This window comes from Exophiala viscosa, assembly GCF_022695815.1.
Source record: "Exophiala viscosa unplaced genomic scaffold EDD37scaffold_1, whole genome shotgun sequence".
NCBI classification, from domain to species: domain Eukaryota; kingdom Fungi; phylum Ascomycota; class Eurotiomycetes; order Chaetothyriales; family Herpotrichiellaceae; genus Exophiala; species Exophiala viscosa.
The window spans coordinates 5,116,208-5,131,678 of NW_026944353.1; the positions used below are offsets into that span (position 1 = coordinate 5,116,208).

Genomic DNA, 15,471 nt, shown 5'->3' on the forward strand with positions numbered 1-15,471 from the left:
TCTGGTCGTGCAATGTCCAGCCAGATCTGCAAGTTATCTCTTTCTCTGACTGCAAAACAGAACCGGACGGTGCACGTGGCCAAGTCCATGACTCCATGGCTCTTACAATCCCATATTTGGGTCCTGATCTGATAAACAGTGGTATTGCTAACAGTGTTGTCAGGAGCCGTCTCTCACGTCTCCGTCTCCTGAGCCGTCTCCCTACCCGATTAGGTAAGCGTATATATATCGTGATCGAGCCAGTGTTTGAGGCATTGTATAGCCTCAAAAGATGATGCCGCGAGACGGTTTCGGTCGCTTGTGAGCGTCCTCTTCGCCTGGCTAAACACTCGCTCGAGTTCGCTACTTATCGTAGATATTGATAGTGTATCAAAAGCCCACTGACGAAGCGCAGGATAAGGAGAATACTCTTACCAGTGGAAGATATTCGTATCCTGCTACTCTGTCTAATGCGTCGGCGCGGCGGCGATATAGCGGCTAAAATCGTTATCCTGACTATCCTGATACGTCGATTACACACTATAAATAATAAACTCAGAGAATATCGACTAAGTCTTCTTTGGAGGCGACTTAGGCGTATTTTGGCGGTACTTAGTTTCCTATAGGGTCCTATTAGTGGCGGTAGTGAAGATAGGCGACGAGGATTGCTCGATACTCGAAAGTATGCTGTCGGATATCTTGTTAGTTATTTTGCTAACAAAATCGCGTGTGTAGGTATCTGAGAGCGTGTCTCAAACATCAAAACAGTGCCCAAGTGCATGCCAAGGCACTTGGCGCCCCACAGAGACGTTGGGAGACGGCTCCCTAGCGACGACGAGGAGACGGCTCCTGACAACACTGATTGCTAAAGACACCTGGACAGCCGTGCAGGCCATGCACCTGTTGACCAAGGGTGATACACTCGCTGCGCAAATGCTTGCGTCCTTAGTGGTTGTTGATGAACTAGCAACCTCTTAACCCTCACACTCCTGCGAGACCTGAACCTCGGATACCAGATGTCCCCTCAACGATGACGTCCACGGGGTTGTGGGGAAGAAAGGCTGGAGATCACTCTGGTCCGCATACTTACGGACCTTAATCACTGCAGTATATCACCGCAATTGAGTTTAATGAATGTGCCGGTGCTTATGCGGCGGCCAATTCTGTCGATCCTCTCGCGACATAAAGGCAGTGCATTCTAGAGAGGCACCAACTTCAATGATGGAAAGACTTGTAATAGGTCGCATGTTTGAGCTGGACGACACGCACGGCCATCGACAAGCACCAAGGATCTGTTGGCCCGAGCAACATGCCTATTCTGCTCAGTCAACCTCTGCTGCCCTCACATATCTCGGTGCTCGCCATAGTTGGGTGTGCTGTCTTGTTTCTGTTGCTCACTGTCGCCGGTAATTCTTATATGCGACGACTGGACCCCAACAGTTACTAATAAACCCTGCAGTGATATGCTGGACGTACCGCCACAGGGGGATCTGGGCCTCCTCATCCGCGAATGCGAAGTGGATTGGTGGTCCCAAAGGAAAACCATTCAAAGGCAACCTACAAGAACTCGACACTCATGGCGCTGCCAGCTGCAAGGCCTGGTACTCCTTGTACGAGAGGTACGGCCCTGCCTACGAAATGACAATCCCCTTCTTCCGGCTGCATGTGATCAATCATCCGACCTATCTAGAACACATTCAGAAGCACAACAGCAAGATCTACATTCGAGGGTCATTCACGCGCAATATGTTCGGGGAGCTTCACAGGACCGGTATCTTCGTTGCTGATGGCAAAGAATGGTATGCACAACGGAAAGCGGCCACCAGAGCATTCAGCAAGCACAATTTCGAAGCTCATATCACGCAATCCGTGCATCACTGGCTCGACATCCTCATGAGCCTCTTGTCCAATTTGGCAAAGAAGCAGGAGGAGTTTGACTTTCAGGAGCTGATGTCACGTTTCATATTCTGTCTCTTCCTCCGAATTGCTTTCCATGAGGATAAGCTCGCACTGGATATCTTGTCGGAGAACCCGGTTTGTCTCACGTCTAAACCAGATTATGTCGAAGCATTTGATCAAGCAATCCATCGTGAGTTTCCTCTTCCGGATCCAAACCCTTTGCTGCAGCTGCCCTGCTAACGTCGCAGTATTCGATCGAAGGAGGCGGGACCCTTTGTGGAGAATTACTGAGAAACTGTCGGGCGAAGATCGTATTACCAAGAGAGCGGTGAAACTCTTCTATGGACAGATCGACGGCCTCATAAAGAAGCGTCTAGAAGCAATGAGCAATGGTTATAAGCCTAACGCGAACGCTGGAATCGACCTTCTGGACCTCTTCTTGCAATCAACGACCGATCCGTATACTTTGGGCGGGATGGTGTTCTCCTTCCTCTCAGCTGGTCGTGAGTCGGACATCTCGGAGATGAGTTCTCTACTGACATTCCCGGGGCACAGGTGACACGACCACATACCAAACCTCCTGGCTTATGAAGGAAATTCACCATAAAGACAATCAGCATCTGGATGCAGCCAACAAAATCCGTGCGGAAGCTGAACAACTTGGCTTTACCAGTGCCTACCTTGGATATGGAGATGCGCCTGTAGGTCAACGCTGGAGCCCGCTCCAACAGTGACAATGATTAAACTGAATTTCGTGTCTCAAACAGAAATTACGTTTTGCGAATGCCATGTGGGACGAAACAACTCGCCTTGACACTGTTTCCCCAGCCGGCCAACTGGAGGCAGCTGAGGACGATGTTCTCCCTGCGGTGCCTGAGCTCAACATGCCCCCACGCTATATCAAGAAGTGCGCTGAACTCTCGTTGCTGGCAAAAATGGGACTGACCTCGTGTAATATCAAATAGAGGCGACGTCGTCAGTTATCAAAACTATGTCCTCTCGCGGATGCATGAAGTCTGGGGAAAAGACGCTGCTGTTTTCAATCCGTATCGATGGTTTCAAGAGGATGGAGAAGGGATATCTTACAGTCCTTTCAGTAAGCTGAGGGTCACTTTCCCGATGTATAAAGAGAGCACTTACTGACACTCCATGTGTAGAATACCACTCCTGGAATGCTGGGCCGCGCAGTTGTCTTGGACGTCCTCTCGCTACGTACGAGGGTATCACCATCAGCACTGCCATTCTCCAACGTTTCGACGTCGATCTATCAGACAGTGGCAGATTGTATGAACCGCTTGCTGGACTGAACATGGTATGATATCGTCTTCTTCCACAAACGAGAACGAAGTGCTGATGACACGCCTCCTACAGGGAATAAAGGGCGGTCTGCGGATGAGAGTGAGGGAGAGGGAGTTAAAAACTTGATGACTACAATAGACTCTTGGAGACGGGATCCGGGTGATGAATTGAAATTTGTGCAAGCCCATCGATCCAGGTAAATACATTCTACTGAACGACAGATAGAACTTGTGAAACATTATGCGCCTCAATCCGTGATTTGACTTGTCTAAATGCTTGATGTTGCGACGTAACTTAGTGACTCGAGACACGAAAGAGCCTCTAAGAAGAACTTCTGTCTCATGAATGGTATATTGAGTCTAGCGACTGGAAAAAGAGCGGCTAATTACGGCCGTTTTCCCCCCTCGGCTTGCCCAGCATGCCCAGCCCAGACCACTCGTCATCTTGCATGAAAGCCTGTGTATGTATTCAATGTTTCCTCCAACTGTGACCATTCGAATTAACGACGCGATGGACACCGCAGCTGACACAGCGTCTCCCGAGAAGGAAACATACTCAGCTCAGTCTGCGACTGGCAAAGATCCATGCTTCAAGCGAGCATATCAAGCGTGCGAAAATTGCCGGCAGAAGAAACAGAAATGCAGTTTAGGAGACCCAGCCAACCCGAAAAGGCCGTGTAAAGCGTGTCGCAGAGCTAATTTAACATGTGGTAAGCTCGCATTGTTCTATGTTGAGTGGGCGCTTACGCCCCAGTACTTCCTGAGAGGAGACGGAAGGGTCGACCTTCGAAGAAGTTTCGGCAAGCAATCCGAATTGGTGAAGCATCCTCTACAGCGACAACTATCACTAGCAGCGATTCTAGGTTGTCGTACGCAGCCAATGGAGGAGGCCAGGCCGCCTGGCCAATATACGTGGCATCCTTCACACCTGCCATGGGAAACGACGACGGCGACGGCTTAACGAGGACACCCTGCCTGAGTAGAAGCCCTCGCCAAACGCAGCCGACGACCTACGATCAACGGATGGCTAGCCAGACGCTAGCAACGTTCCCCCTGAGGAATACATCAGATGCCATAAGACTCCTAGACGAAGCCGAGGTCAAGTCGAATGATCGAGTGCCATCAGGCACGCACCATGAAGATGAATTGAATGGCTTCGACAGCGGATCTTCCAGACCACACTTTTTTCTCCTTCGAGAAGGCCTCATAAATGAGGCAACAATTTGCAGACTATTCCATTTCTACCTCAACTCTATTCATCCTATCATGCCATTGATACCGTATGAAAGAATACCGATCACCTCAGAGCATATCCTTGCCATGGCAGGCAGAGAGCCGCACTTCATGGCGGCAATTCTTGTGGTCACGGCCGCTCTTATGGGTGATCAAGCTCTCCACGACGTTCTGTGGCAGAGAGTGCAACGGGTCTTTGCAGACGTCGCCATCAAGGGTGCGGATCAATCCTTGGAGATCATTGAGGGTCTGTTGCTGCTTTCAGGTACGACTCAACTCCATGAACGCTTGCAGTGTGTGTGGAAATTAAGATCAGTAGAGTATCCGCCAAACATGGGTAATGGAACAAACCAAGTTTTCGAGGATCGAATGTGCTGGATGACTGTCGGCACGGTGCGTGCGTGATGACTGGGTCTTCCTCGATACTGACGATCCCCAAGGCTGTTCGGCTAGGTTATCTCCTGGGCCTAGAGCAGCTAAGTATGCACCCAGACGACATGGAAGAGAAATCAGTCGATGATCCAGCTAGGGGAAAGGTGGTATGGGCTTGTAAGTGGATGCTGTAGTCACGGCGGTATCACCATTGCTGACAGAATTCCACGATACTAGATTGCTTCTGTCTAGAACGGCAAATTTCCATTCGTGTTGGGAAAGCCTTTTGGCTTCGAAGTAAGAACCTTCGAACCTACCACGCGCATCCAGGGCCGACCTTGATCGACAAGAATATAGGCTGCAGGCAGGCATTGGAATCTTGTAGCTGACGATACTCCCTAGGTCCTGGTCTGACTTATCAACATCAACACTCTGATCCGTCCGAGGATTTCCCTCAACTTCGTGAGATCCCAGGCATTCAGGACAATTATGCCGCATACCTGCAATGCCTCATGCAAATCACCCAAGCGTTAACCAATGCCCATGATCTTTTGTACCCTTCCAAGAGTCGCTCGATCGCGTTGGCGAAAGCCGAGCAGTACTACAAGCACATTGATGAGTTTGGGGAGAGTGCGAGAAAGACCCAGTCTCTTGCATCCTGGTTTCTCGGCTGATCCGTCGATATCTAGCATTATCGGCTTTCCGCAATCGTTGGCAGACGAGGCCCTGGCAGAGGTATCCGATCAATGAATGTGTCTGGATATCGTTTGTGAGCACAGCACTTCTAAGGCCTGTTGACAAGCTGACAAAGCCACCTCAGCACCATCTCCGCTTGTACATCTATTCATTTTCTTTGCAAGGACATATGCAGCGGGTGTCAAGCTGCAGCGACGGCAGTCGGCCTATGGAGTATTTCCCGACAGGCCTCATGGGCTGCGTTGATGCTCGTTTCATCATTGAGGCTATCAATGCGGCGGTACGACGAAATCTCACCCTCTCATGTTCGTGCTGACATTTTGTCACCTTAGGCCGATATACTTCGATTGGCCATAGGGAGACTACAGCCTTCAGGGGTGAGTTGTGGCAGTAAACCCTTCAGCTCGGACAATGTTCTAATTCGACTCACAGGCTTTATCATATCTTCCGTTGAGGTACTTCCTTTACTTCTGCCATGCGGGCGTATTTTTGCTGAAGTCGGCCATGATTGTCCCTTTACCACCGTCACAGAAAAGGGCAATCCTTCGATTGATTCGAGCCCTCATAAAATGCATGTCGACAGCTTCTTCCGATCCTAAGCACCCTGGCGTCCGCTACTCCTCTGCGCTCGAAAGACTCCTTGGACGCATATATCGAAATCAAGAACTACAGTCATTGGGTGTCACTCGTCCACCTTCGCCTCGAGTGGGTACCGACATAAATGCCAACTCGAATGAGCCCGCAATCATCAACACCCGTCTGCATGGTAACGACCTGTCTCCCTTGCTTGGAAGTAAGGAGTCTCCTTTCGTTGCCGAGCGCCCGTTACAGGCCCTCGCCGCTGACATTGACGCCCTCTTTGACTTTGCCCCGGACGACCCAGGGGTCGACCTGCAGCTTGCGGCTGGAGACGGTGACCTATCTACGATCTTGCCTCCATCCGATATATTTGCTCCCCTCTTCAGCAACTATGACCAAGACTTCTGGGAACCGTTTACGCCGACGACTTTGGGTTGAACTGTCGATTTACACCAGACAGATGTTATAAGTCTCGCGCCCGAATTCGCGGCACGTCTGCTGTAGACACGGCATGAACAATGTCAGGCGACACCCCTGTCAATCAAGATCAAGCGTGATCGGCGTCCGACGATCATGATCTTGGGGACCTCATGTCCAAGACCCAAAACATGTCTCCCAACGAGCTCAAAGCATACCTCGCCCAGCACAAGGAGGGAACGGAGGCGATGTACCGCAAACAGGGTGGCGGTGTTGCGGGTAATGGCATCGTCGTCACCAGTGTATGCTGACATCGTAAGATGCTTGACATGATACGGACGAGATTTGTATTCGAATTATTTTGGCGGGTCTTCTTCCGAAACGGGCGAATATTTCCTGTTTGGGATATTGGGGGTGTTGGGGCCAAAGCGAAGGCGACAAGACATCAGGCGTCACACTTCAGCAACCGGACTGGACCATCTAGCTTGGCTGCTTGCATAGAAGTGAAAATTGTATCGTGTCGACTAGCCGATAAATGCCTCCATCTAATCTTTAGGAATCAAGTCGTTGATATGAAGGGAACCGAGGTCCCTTCTTGCAAATGAAGGACATGGTGACCCGAAGTCGCTCACGTATAAAAGGGGACTTTCGCTTCGTTTTGTAGTCATTCTGCAAAATATTCTCTCCTCATACTTACGTTTTTCGACCTATATCTGTTCATCACCCCAAAAGTAGCAGACTGAACAGCATGGCGCTCGCACAAGCAGCCGTAACTCACTATGTCACCGCCAGCACGGGAATACGGTTTGCCTACCGTCGCATCGGACCTGCAAATGGTATCCCACTTGCCATGCACATTCACTACCGAGCCAACATGGACTTGTGGGACCCCTTATTTATCAACACCTTAGCCACGTTCAGACCTGTCATCATCTTCGACAATGCTGGAGTTGGGCGAAGCACCGGCGAAGTCCCGCAGACGTACCAAGGATGGGCTGACGACGCCATTGCCTTCATAGAAGCCCTTGGCTTGAAGAAGGTCGACTTCCTCGGCTTCTCGATGGGAGGTTACGCTGCCCAAATGGTCGCGTTGACAGCACCGCATCTCGTCCGGAAATTGATCCTGGGCGGTACCAGCGCCACGACACCTTCGGCAGATCACGTTGCGGGAGTCGTCTGGCCACGAGAGAACGCTCCACCAGGTCCGATCAAGGCACTTTCGGAGGCAGTGACCCGAGAAGAAGGACGCAAAGCTCTAGCCTTTTCCTTCTTCTTTGACGACAACCTGGGTCGCGCAGCTTTTGGAGAATATTGGTCTAGACTCCAGCAGAGAACAGTCGAGCCACTGTTGTTGGACTTGCTGGATCGTGACGCAGGTGCAAAGCGACAGTATGCGGCGGCTGTTCACGCTTTCACGGCGAGTCCAAGCGGGTCATTCGACAGGCTGAACGAGCTCAAGATGCCAGTACTGGTGGCGAATGGTGATAACGACGTCCTGATCCCCTCGAGTCGGAGCTGGGAACTCATGACACAGATCCCCAACGCACAGTTGATAATCTACCCTCGTGCTGGGCATGGCTTCCTGTGGCAATTTGCGGAACTGTATGCAACGCACATCAATATGTTCCTTGATGGCACAGATTTTGACGACCTGGTTCCGAAGTTGTGAGACTAGTCAGACGACGTTGACATAGATTCAATGACTTCATCCCACAATTTCTTGCCATGGGAATCTTGGAGGCAATCAATCCACATAGTTTGTCGTAGCACACTCTTTGCTGCGTCCCAACTGACAATGTTACTGTGTCTTGCCAATCTCCTTAGCCGGAATCGATACCATCTTACGTCCTTGGTCTCGAAGGAAGCTAGCCCACCTAAGAAGAGAACCCAAAAGACTAAAGTAGTGGGCACATCGTCGGCTTCGAGATCGCGAAGTGACTGTCGGAGTTCTCCCGATATCAATGTGGAGGACCTTTTGCCGAGAGCTCTGTCTGTCATCACGATCTGCATGAGGACGAGAGCTGCAAGCTGGCAGGCCCGTGCAATGCCTTTGAGTCTCGAGAGGCAGAGCAGATCATATGCGATGCAGGACATATCCTCCTCGTACGCCCTGGGGTCTAGAGTGACCTGGTTTTCCACTGAATAGTTCAGCGCTTGAGTGAAGAAGGAGAGGTCAATCATGGCATCGAAAAATGGGGCCTTTGAATCAATCCGATCCAGCGCGGCTGCTAGATTCGATTTCGGTAATCCCATTCCGACACTTTGATACAAAGGCTTCGTTGTTCTTGTCAGGCGAGACAAACAAGGTCGAGAGAGGCAGTCCACTGCACCAACGATGCTGGCTCGATAGATCTTTGTCTGCATAGCGGTACGAATCGACGAAAGACCACCCCTGGCACGGATCATCTCTGACATTCCTACCGTATGCATTGACCATTTGCTGTGATTACCCAGGGCGTTCTCACAAAGTGCCATGCATGAGACAGCACCAATGGTCTCATCCGAGTACTCGCCATGCCGCATCCGATTGTTGAGACGGTCAAGAATGACTTTGAGGAGGGTCTCCGAATCAGGAAAGGTACGATACTCGGAATTGATGTGAGCTTTGAGGGCGGTGGAAAAGAGGATAACGTGTAGGAGAAGGTCGTCTGCGATAGCTGCTGGGTACCAGATCTCTGCTATTGGATTTGACTCGAACAAAACATACTTGCTGATCGGAAACATGCCCGAGGCGATGCGGGTCGGGTCTGCCACAGACGTCAGCCATCGTAGCGGTGATCTTCATGACCTCCGAACTCACAGTCATGAGCAAACCCTTGAAAAGCGGTCGCTTCAGGATCAATGATCGTGTAAAGTGAAGTGGCGCTGCCCGGAACAAGACTGCCAAAAGTCCACAGGTTTTCTGATGCTGGCGTCCGGCCTGATGGCGCAACACTTGTTGCGGCCTGAGGTAGATCTGACATCGCGGCCGGCCTTGTGTTCCCTTCCTTGGGCCGCCCTATTCGCTTTCTGTGTCGTGCCTTCCTCGTTTCTGCAGGCTCGTAATGCAGAAAATTCGTGCCGGGCAGTGGCCGAGTTTTGTTGTGTTGTGGGTTCTGGGGACCGTTGCGGTTGATTGACATTGTCTCGATTGCAGATGAATCTTCTGTGGCCTTGACTGTTCTCTCAGGAACATGAATCGACTGAACGTCACCCCGAATAGATCGAGGATTCGACCGGGTCTTCTTCCTGCTTCGTTGCCAACCTCGATCAACCATGAACAAAGGCCGGGGAGGGAAAATGATCTCTTCTTCAGCCATAGCGCACCCAATGTTCTTTAAGGCGTGCAGTGAATAGTCTGTTGCTCAAAAGATGAGATTATCTTAAAGCCCCTCTGGAAGCACGAGTATCTGCACCGTACGGTACTTATAGCGCCTATATATTTGCAAAGAGGACAAGGTACAATGTGGAATGAGATTACCTGGAAGGAGAAGAAGTGAGATGTTGATGACTAATAACGAGGCCGAGGCCGCTCGGACAGATAACGAGCCGAGATCGAAAGCCAGAATATGGGTATAGCCGGCATCGACAAGACCGTCATGAGGAGGACACCCTTCTCGAATATCAGACATGGAATTGTCAGATTTCCACTCTTGCTGTCTGGAATCATGTGGTCTGCAGGTTCGTATTGTCGAATAATGTCCTCAGATTGCGACTGAACTGACCTTTCATATACTGACTGCAATTGCTCCCGTCGGGGACTCCGTACGACCAGGAAAGTCATCCATTTGACTTCCACATCACTCGGACTCCAGGAACGTTGGTGCTACCACTGTGTCTTCAGCCGCTAAAGTTCCAAAAGCTGTACGGATTCGAACTGGTCGGATCACTATTGAGATTATCGAGATCCCATGCTTCAACAGGAGGAAACCAACTCGGATCGGGTATGTTCGCTTGTTCGAAGGACAGGTTGTGTGGGGCGAATATGCTCGTCGAGTAGCCAAGTGCCACGTCGTGCTCGGGTTGCACGTGAACCGGAAGCTGAAGTTGACTTCCAGTCGCTTGTGGCTCGGTGACATCCGCCGCAGGCGCACTGCTGATTGCGACTGTACCAATGAAGGGAACCGTGAGACGAATATTCCTCCTAGGATGGGTCCCAGGCGCATCGGCATCAATGGCAAGCAATGCCTCCATCAATTCGGCACCTTGACGAGCCATGATATCTCGTTCACCTCGACCCACGATCCGCATCGACTCAAGGACTCTTTGTACCAAGTTTATGTCGTCCTCAGTTTGGTTGCTGATGTCTTTGTTCGCGCTGCGAGTCGAACCAACGTGGTTCAAGATAAGCACGACGCCTGCGATCACAGTAGCGAAATCCACCACTCTGGCATGTAGCTGCGTGTTATTTGTACCTCTGAGTGCCAAGTAGCGCAAAAGTAGCTCTCTTGAAGCATTGATGCAGGTTATCTTACTATACTCATATCTCGATTCTGTGAAAGCCCTTAGCATGAAGGGAAGATGGAGCATCTGGGTCAGCTGAAAGAACCATATCTGGTTCATCATCATTTCATATTCTTTGATATTCGCAGATGAGCCTCTCGCCGTCGAGAATGTCGGGACGGAGAACCATGTCTGAGGCATGTCTTTTGCAAGTTTGTCGAGGTGTTCATCGATGTCCAAAGTTGCAGTATAACTTGGTGGTAGTTCTTTTGAATTGCGCTTAGCAATCATTCCAGAAACAATGCAAAGTCTGCGCTCAAAAACGTCATGGAGATCCTCGACAGGTTTGAGAAGGTCTTCTTCTTCACCGAAGCAGTCCTCACCAACCCCACAAGGAAAGCCAAGGACCAGGGCAAGATAGCGGTCTACCATGACTATTTTTAGCCACATCATTATACTTGCCTTGTTCCTTTTCTGGCTGTCGGCTTGTCGCACGATTCGGAGAAAGCGTTTGTGAATACCAAGGAATTGTGCGATGTTGAGGGCACGACGACCAGCAAGCCAAGCTCTGCGAAGGTTGCCATCATTGATATAGAACAGCGATTGAAGGAGCAAACACTCGACTCCTTCCAATGTGCATGCAAGGTCGTCTTTGCATGTGACAAGGTCTGCCACAGTCGTGAGGTATTTGTGCAAGACAGTGTCTACCGAGCACTTGAAATGAAAGTTGCTCCAATCGTAACCAGGAGGAAGCTGCTGTAAACAAACAGCCAGGTACAGGAGGGTCCTCGCAACGACCACGGCTTTGTCTCTTGAGACTGCCGCAATGTCAAAAGCGGCGCTGTCTGTGGCATCTCGAAAGAGCCCATCAACAGGCGTACAAAGCACTTGTCTCAAACCCCATCCATTTGTGGAAGCGGCCACCAGCTCTGCATCTTCCTGACAGGGCAAGAGATTGACCAGGGTGAGGCGAAGCTTCTCGGAAGTCGCGTCCGTTGGGCTGTGAGTCGACTTTAACGTAGCGGAGTCTTCGAGTCCATGCGATGGGGACGCTTTCTCGTGACGTCGAAACTAGGCATATCAGAATATTTCACAAGGCAGGCCGCCGTATAGCGTACAATGGCATTGTCGAAGAGAGAAATCACAGGCGGGTTGTCATCGCCTTCAATGGGAGTACTGACTGAACCCGCTGGCAAGGGAGTCCTTTCGATGAGTTCGGAGTCATCCGTATGCGTCAAACCATCTAGGAGGCTCTCGACTCTTTGCAATCTTGCAAGCAGGCTGGGGTCATTTGACTCGGTGGATCCATCATGGTCCTGCCAACTCTCGCATGCGATGTTACGACTAGCACAGTTCGAACAAACTTCAGATGAAATTGTGTTCAAATCGCAGCGAATCTTGCGACGGCTGCTACTGTAAGCCAGAGCCAAGGAGCATCTACGGGGTATCGTACCGACACTCACCACAGCTGTTGACGGCACGCCGGAGTTTCTTCCGTGGATGCGGCATGACCCAAAAGATTCAATGCAGAGGCATCAAGGCTGTACCGATGGAAAAAGACGATTGGATTGTAGCATGTCGAAAAGGACGCTTCATTGCAAAGTCTCCTTCGAGGAGCATAGCTAGCGACAGGAATTCAGGCACCCAAAATCACACGAAACATTGATATTTCACGCCAAGGAGTTATGCGGCACCGTATCACGATTACATCAGCAATCTTGCGTTTGAGGATTGTTTGCTTGGCCCGACAAGTCAGATGATCATCTTTTCAGGGGTCAATCATCGTCAATCTCCAGGCCTCTCCTCGTTCCCAATGTAACGATAAGCCATTGATACCACACCCAAGCCCGCGCATCCCCGCTGGAGGGATAATGCTAGTGGTGTGCTTTCCATGGCCCTCAGAGGTCCATCCTGCCTCTTCACGACCTTATCGCGTGGACGCTAATGCGGGAGGGCTAGTTGCGTTCTGCAGCCTTTGAAGCTGGACTAGACTGGACAAGATACGAAATCCAGCAGAATGCGTGGCAATGAGAGGCTGGAGGAGAGAGAACCTCTTCTTGGGATTGCGCCAGTTCATCACACGCGCCGGAATGATGATGGTAAGTTTGAATCAAGCGACCTCTCGACATTACCGAGGAACAAATCCATGTCCCAACACCTCGAAGGGTACTCGAGCCTTCGCTGGGTACTTTGCCGGGATCGTCTTGGTCTCGCTAAGACAAATGGGATCAACAACTGGACGACATAACCTGATTGGGGCCAGATACTATGCTTATCAGCCTTGATAACCGGTTCGGCATTCTATATAGACCATCTTCCCAACCCATGTCGCTCGCTACCCTTCCACCTTCTGCTCACATCCATACCATCAACAACGCTGACGATGGCATCCGAAGGCACAAAGAACGACATCGAAGATAGGAAGGATCCTGCTGGGCTGATCGCCACTGCATCCATCGATGACATCCACACCGAAGCACGCATTGCTGCCGATGAGGAACATGGCCACAGTTTCTTCAAAGCGCTCAAGCTATATCCGGCTGCTGTTGGCTGGTCGCTGTTCTTCTCGTTGGGCGTGATCATGTAAGAAGCCAGACATGGCTAACATCGGAAGGATAACTAACTCTCGATGCCTAGGTGTGGATTCGACCCACAAGTCATTGGACAGCTCTACGCGGTACCAAAATTCCAACGCGACTTTGGCTATCTCTACGAGGGCAATTGGATCATATCGGCACCATGGCAGACGGGCCTAGGAATGGGGTCACCTATCGGCCAAGTCCTAGGAGCGCTTTTCGCAGGCTACCCCATGGAATGGTACGGCCGAAAAAAGACATTTGGGGTCTGCGTTATCTGCACGACCGGCTTGATCTTCCTGCAATTCTTTGCCAGGTCACTCCCGGTTCTGCTTGCGGGAGAGCTCCTGGGAGGACTCGTCTTGGGCACGTATGCGGTGATCGCTCCAGCTTACGCCTCAGAGGTTTGCCCTCTGGCCTTGAGAGGTGTCCTTACGTCCTGTACGAATATTTGTTTCGTCATCGGTCAGCTACTCGCCAACGGAGTGATTGCCGGGACGGAGGGCTTCGACAGCCACTGGGCATACAGCGCTCCTTTTGCCGTGCAATGGGTAAGTTGCATACTCGACAAAACATGCTTGAGATCGCTTCAGACTAAGTTTGTGTTTAGGTGTGGCCTTTTTTCATCTTGATCGGACTACCGTTTGCACCAGAGAGGTGAGTCTTCTTTATTACCAGATATCGACCGGCTTGGATGAACTAATGATGCCAAAGCCCTTGGTGGCTGCAGAGACAAGGCCGTTTCGAAGAAGCCGAAAAGGCTCTCAAACGCCTGGCCTCTTCCGATATTGATGTGAAGCCGACCCTAGCTATCATCATCGAGACCGACAGGCTGGAGAAGGAAATCGAGACGGGTTCGACCTATTGGGATTGTTTCAAGAAGATCAATCGTCGCCGGACCGAAATTGCAGTGGGTGTATATACCATTCAAGTGCTGTCGGGTATTTACTTGGTTGGTTATGCGACTTACTTCTTCACATGTAAGTGTCCTCCTGCTCTTGAAGAAACCTCTCCACGGATCTCGATCTAACAAGATCAGTGGCTGGCTTGCCAACCACCCAAGCGTTCAACATGGGGGTCGGATTTCTGGCAGTTGGCTTCGTCGGGACGTGCCTTTCATGGCTTCTCCTGGTACACTTCGGTCGACGAAGCATCTACAACTATGGTCTTGCCACCTTAGCAGTACTTCAGCTCATTATCGGCATCATCGACTGCTCGCCACACTATGACCAAAGACCCTCGATTGCCTGGGCGGAGGCCGTGATTATGGTCATATGGAATTTTATTTACGATCTCACCATTGGTCCGGTATGCTTTGTTCTTCTCTGCGAAGTTTCGGCGACGAGAGTTCGCAGTAAAACCATTGCCTTGGCCACTGCTGCACAGGCTCTCGCAGGAATCGTGATGACGGTATGTCAAGGGCACTGATCCCAAAGCCTTTACTGACATTGTCGTCAAAGGTGGCCATTCCATACATGATCAATGCAGACCAAGCCAATATGAGAGGTAAGCTAGGCTTCTTCTTCGGAGGGCTTGCTGCGGCTTGCTTTACATGGGCGTACTTCCGGGTGCCAGAGTTGTAAGTGTCTCGTCCCAACCTCAGTAAACGCCTTGCTGACACGACATGAAAACAGGAAAGGTAGGACGTTCCAGGAGGTGGACATTATGTTTGAGCGTAATGTCAAGACGAGGGAATTCAAGGACTATGTCATCACACGAGAGTGATCTGTCTTGACATGTCTGGGAGAACATCGTCGCCGCTTGAAAACCTGTAGAAGCAGGCAGAAACGCTTGCGAATTGCAGCGCTAACACCGCCATCTATTGCTATATCTGAGGAGCTATAATTACCATTGGGTCGAAACAAATCATGTTAACAGATCACTGCAATTATGGATTTGTGCTGTTGTTCGTAAAAGTGTAGTTGAGGTATCTCTGACTGTGTTTCCTGGGTTTGGACCAAGTACCTGGTAGGTAGATACTGTAAGCGTGGCCAGGGTGA

General features: G+C 50.7%; 6 protein-coding genes across 6 annotated transcripts; 4 read left to right on the forward strand and 2 right to left on the reverse strand.

Moving 5' to 3' along the window:
- Nucleotides 1–1,288: 1,288 nt before the first annotated feature.
- Nucleotides 1,289–3,303, forward strand: EDD37DRAFT_646126 (cytochrome P450; the record flags this gene model as incomplete). The annotated part of the gene is made up of 8 exons (XM_062817700.1): nt 1,289–1,385; nt 1,439–2,068; nt 2,127–2,381; nt 2,434–2,579; nt 2,646–2,785; nt 2,844–2,974; nt 3,036–3,190; nt 3,250–3,303. 8 exons carry the CDS (start codon nt 1,289–1,291, stop codon nt 3,301–3,303), a joined length of 1,608 nt encoding a protein of 535 aa, XP_062676298.1.
- A 340-nt stretch (nt 3,304–3,643) lies between these two features.
- On the forward strand, nt 3,644–6,644 carry EDD37DRAFT_103686 (uncharacterized protein). Its single transcript, XM_062809124.1, has 10 exons — nt 3,644–3,886; nt 3,931–4,674; nt 4,729–4,802; nt 4,850–4,958; nt 5,019–5,078; nt 5,184–5,411; nt 5,471–5,550; nt 5,602–5,757; nt 5,810–5,854; nt 5,910–6,644. The coding sequence occupies exons 1-10, from the start codon at nt 3,649–3,651 to the stop codon at nt 6,492–6,494; spliced, it is 2,319 nt and encodes a 772-aa protein (XP_062676299.1). The 5' UTR covers nt 3,644–3,648; the 3' UTR covers nt 6,495–6,644.
- A 577-nt stretch (nt 6,645–7,221) lies between these two features.
- EDD37DRAFT_655895 (Alpha/Beta hydrolase protein) lies at nt 7,222–8,142 on the forward strand (the record flags this gene model as incomplete). Its single annotated transcript, XM_062818793.1, has 1 exon — nt 7,222–8,142. One exon carries the CDS (start codon nt 7,222–7,224, stop codon nt 8,140–8,142), a length of 921 nt encoding a protein of 306 aa, XP_062676300.1.
- EDD37DRAFT_103822 (uncharacterized protein) lies at nt 7,862–10,032 on the reverse strand. Its single transcript, XM_062809126.1, has 2 exons — nt 9,274–10,032; nt 7,862–9,220 (listed from the first exon to the last, which is right to left on the reverse strand). Exons 1-2 carry the CDS (start codon nt 9,770–9,772, stop codon nt 8,145–8,147), a joined length of 1,575 nt encoding a protein of 524 aa, XP_062676301.1. The 5' UTR covers nt 9,773–10,032; the 3' UTR covers nt 7,862–8,144.
- EDD37DRAFT_103745 (uncharacterized protein) lies at nt 10,008–12,510 on the reverse strand. The gene is made up of 4 exons (XM_062809125.1): nt 12,349–12,510; nt 12,014–12,302; nt 10,178–11,966; nt 10,008–10,127 (listed from the first exon to the last, which is right to left on the reverse strand). Exons 1-3 carry the CDS (start codon nt 12,402–12,404, stop codon nt 10,293–10,295), a joined length of 2,019 nt encoding a protein of 672 aa, XP_062676302.1. The 5' UTR covers nt 12,405–12,510; the 3' UTR covers nt 10,008–10,127; nt 10,178–10,292.
- A 107-nt stretch (nt 12,511–12,617) lies between these two features.
- Nucleotides 12,618–15,350, forward strand: EDD37DRAFT_619525 (MFS sugar transporter-like protein). The gene is made up of 8 exons (XM_062815866.1): nt 12,618–12,994; nt 13,292–13,478; nt 13,533–14,022; nt 14,082–14,128; nt 14,186–14,451; nt 14,511–14,881; nt 14,932–15,050; nt 15,106–15,350. Exons 1-8 carry the CDS (start codon nt 12,913–12,915, stop codon nt 15,194–15,196), a joined length of 1,653 nt encoding a protein of 550 aa, XP_062676303.1. The 5' UTR covers nt 12,618–12,912; the 3' UTR covers nt 15,197–15,350.
- The last annotated feature ends 121 nt before the right edge of the window (nt 15,351–15,471 follow it).

Bases quoted from the DNA above. Each gene is read 5' to 3' on its own strand.
- EDD37DRAFT_103745 (XM_062809125.1), bottom strand. From the start codon at position 12,404: ATGCCGCATCCACGGAAGAAACTCCGGCGTGCCGTCAACAGCTGTGGT. The intron at 12,303-12,348 runs GTACGATACCCC...TTACAGTAGCAG, and splicing joins AACAGCTGTGGTGAGTGTCG to CCGTCGCAAGATTCGCTGCG. The intron at 11,967-12,013 runs GTACGCTATACG...TGATATGCCTAG, and splicing joins CTCTCTTCGACAATGCCATT to TTTCGACGTCACGAGAAAGC.
- EDD37DRAFT_103686 (XM_062809124.1), top strand. From the start codon at position 3,649: ATGTTTCCTCCAACTGTGACCATTCGAATTAACGACGCGATGGACACC. The intron at 4,959-5,018 runs GTAAGTGGATGC...CCACGATACTAG, and splicing joins GGGAAAGGTGGTATGGGCTT to ATTGCTTCTGTCTAGAACGG. The intron at 5,551-5,601 runs GTGAGCACAGCA...AAGCCACCTCAG, and splicing joins AATGTGTCTGGATATCGTTT to CACCATCTCCGCTTGTACAT.
- EDD37DRAFT_619525 (XM_062815866.1), top strand. From the start codon at position 12,913: ATGCGTGGCAATGAGAGGCTGGAGGAGAGAGAACCTCTTCTTGGGATT. The intron at 12,995-13,291 runs GTAAGTTTGAAT...TGGCATCCGAAG, and splicing joins CACGCGCCGGAATGATGATG to GCACAAAGAACGACATCGAA. The intron at 14,882-14,931 runs GTATGTCAAGGG...TTGTCGTCAAAG, and splicing joins TCGCAGGAATCGTGATGACG to GTGGCCATTCCATACATGAT.
- EDD37DRAFT_103822 (XM_062809126.1), bottom strand. From the start codon at position 9,772: ATGGCTGAAGAAGAGATCATTTTCCCTCCCCGGCCTTTGTTCATGGTT. The intron at 9,221-9,273 runs GTGAGTTCGGAG...CGTCTGTGGCAG, and splicing joins TCAAGGGTTTGCTCATGACT to ACCCGACCCGCATCGCCTCG.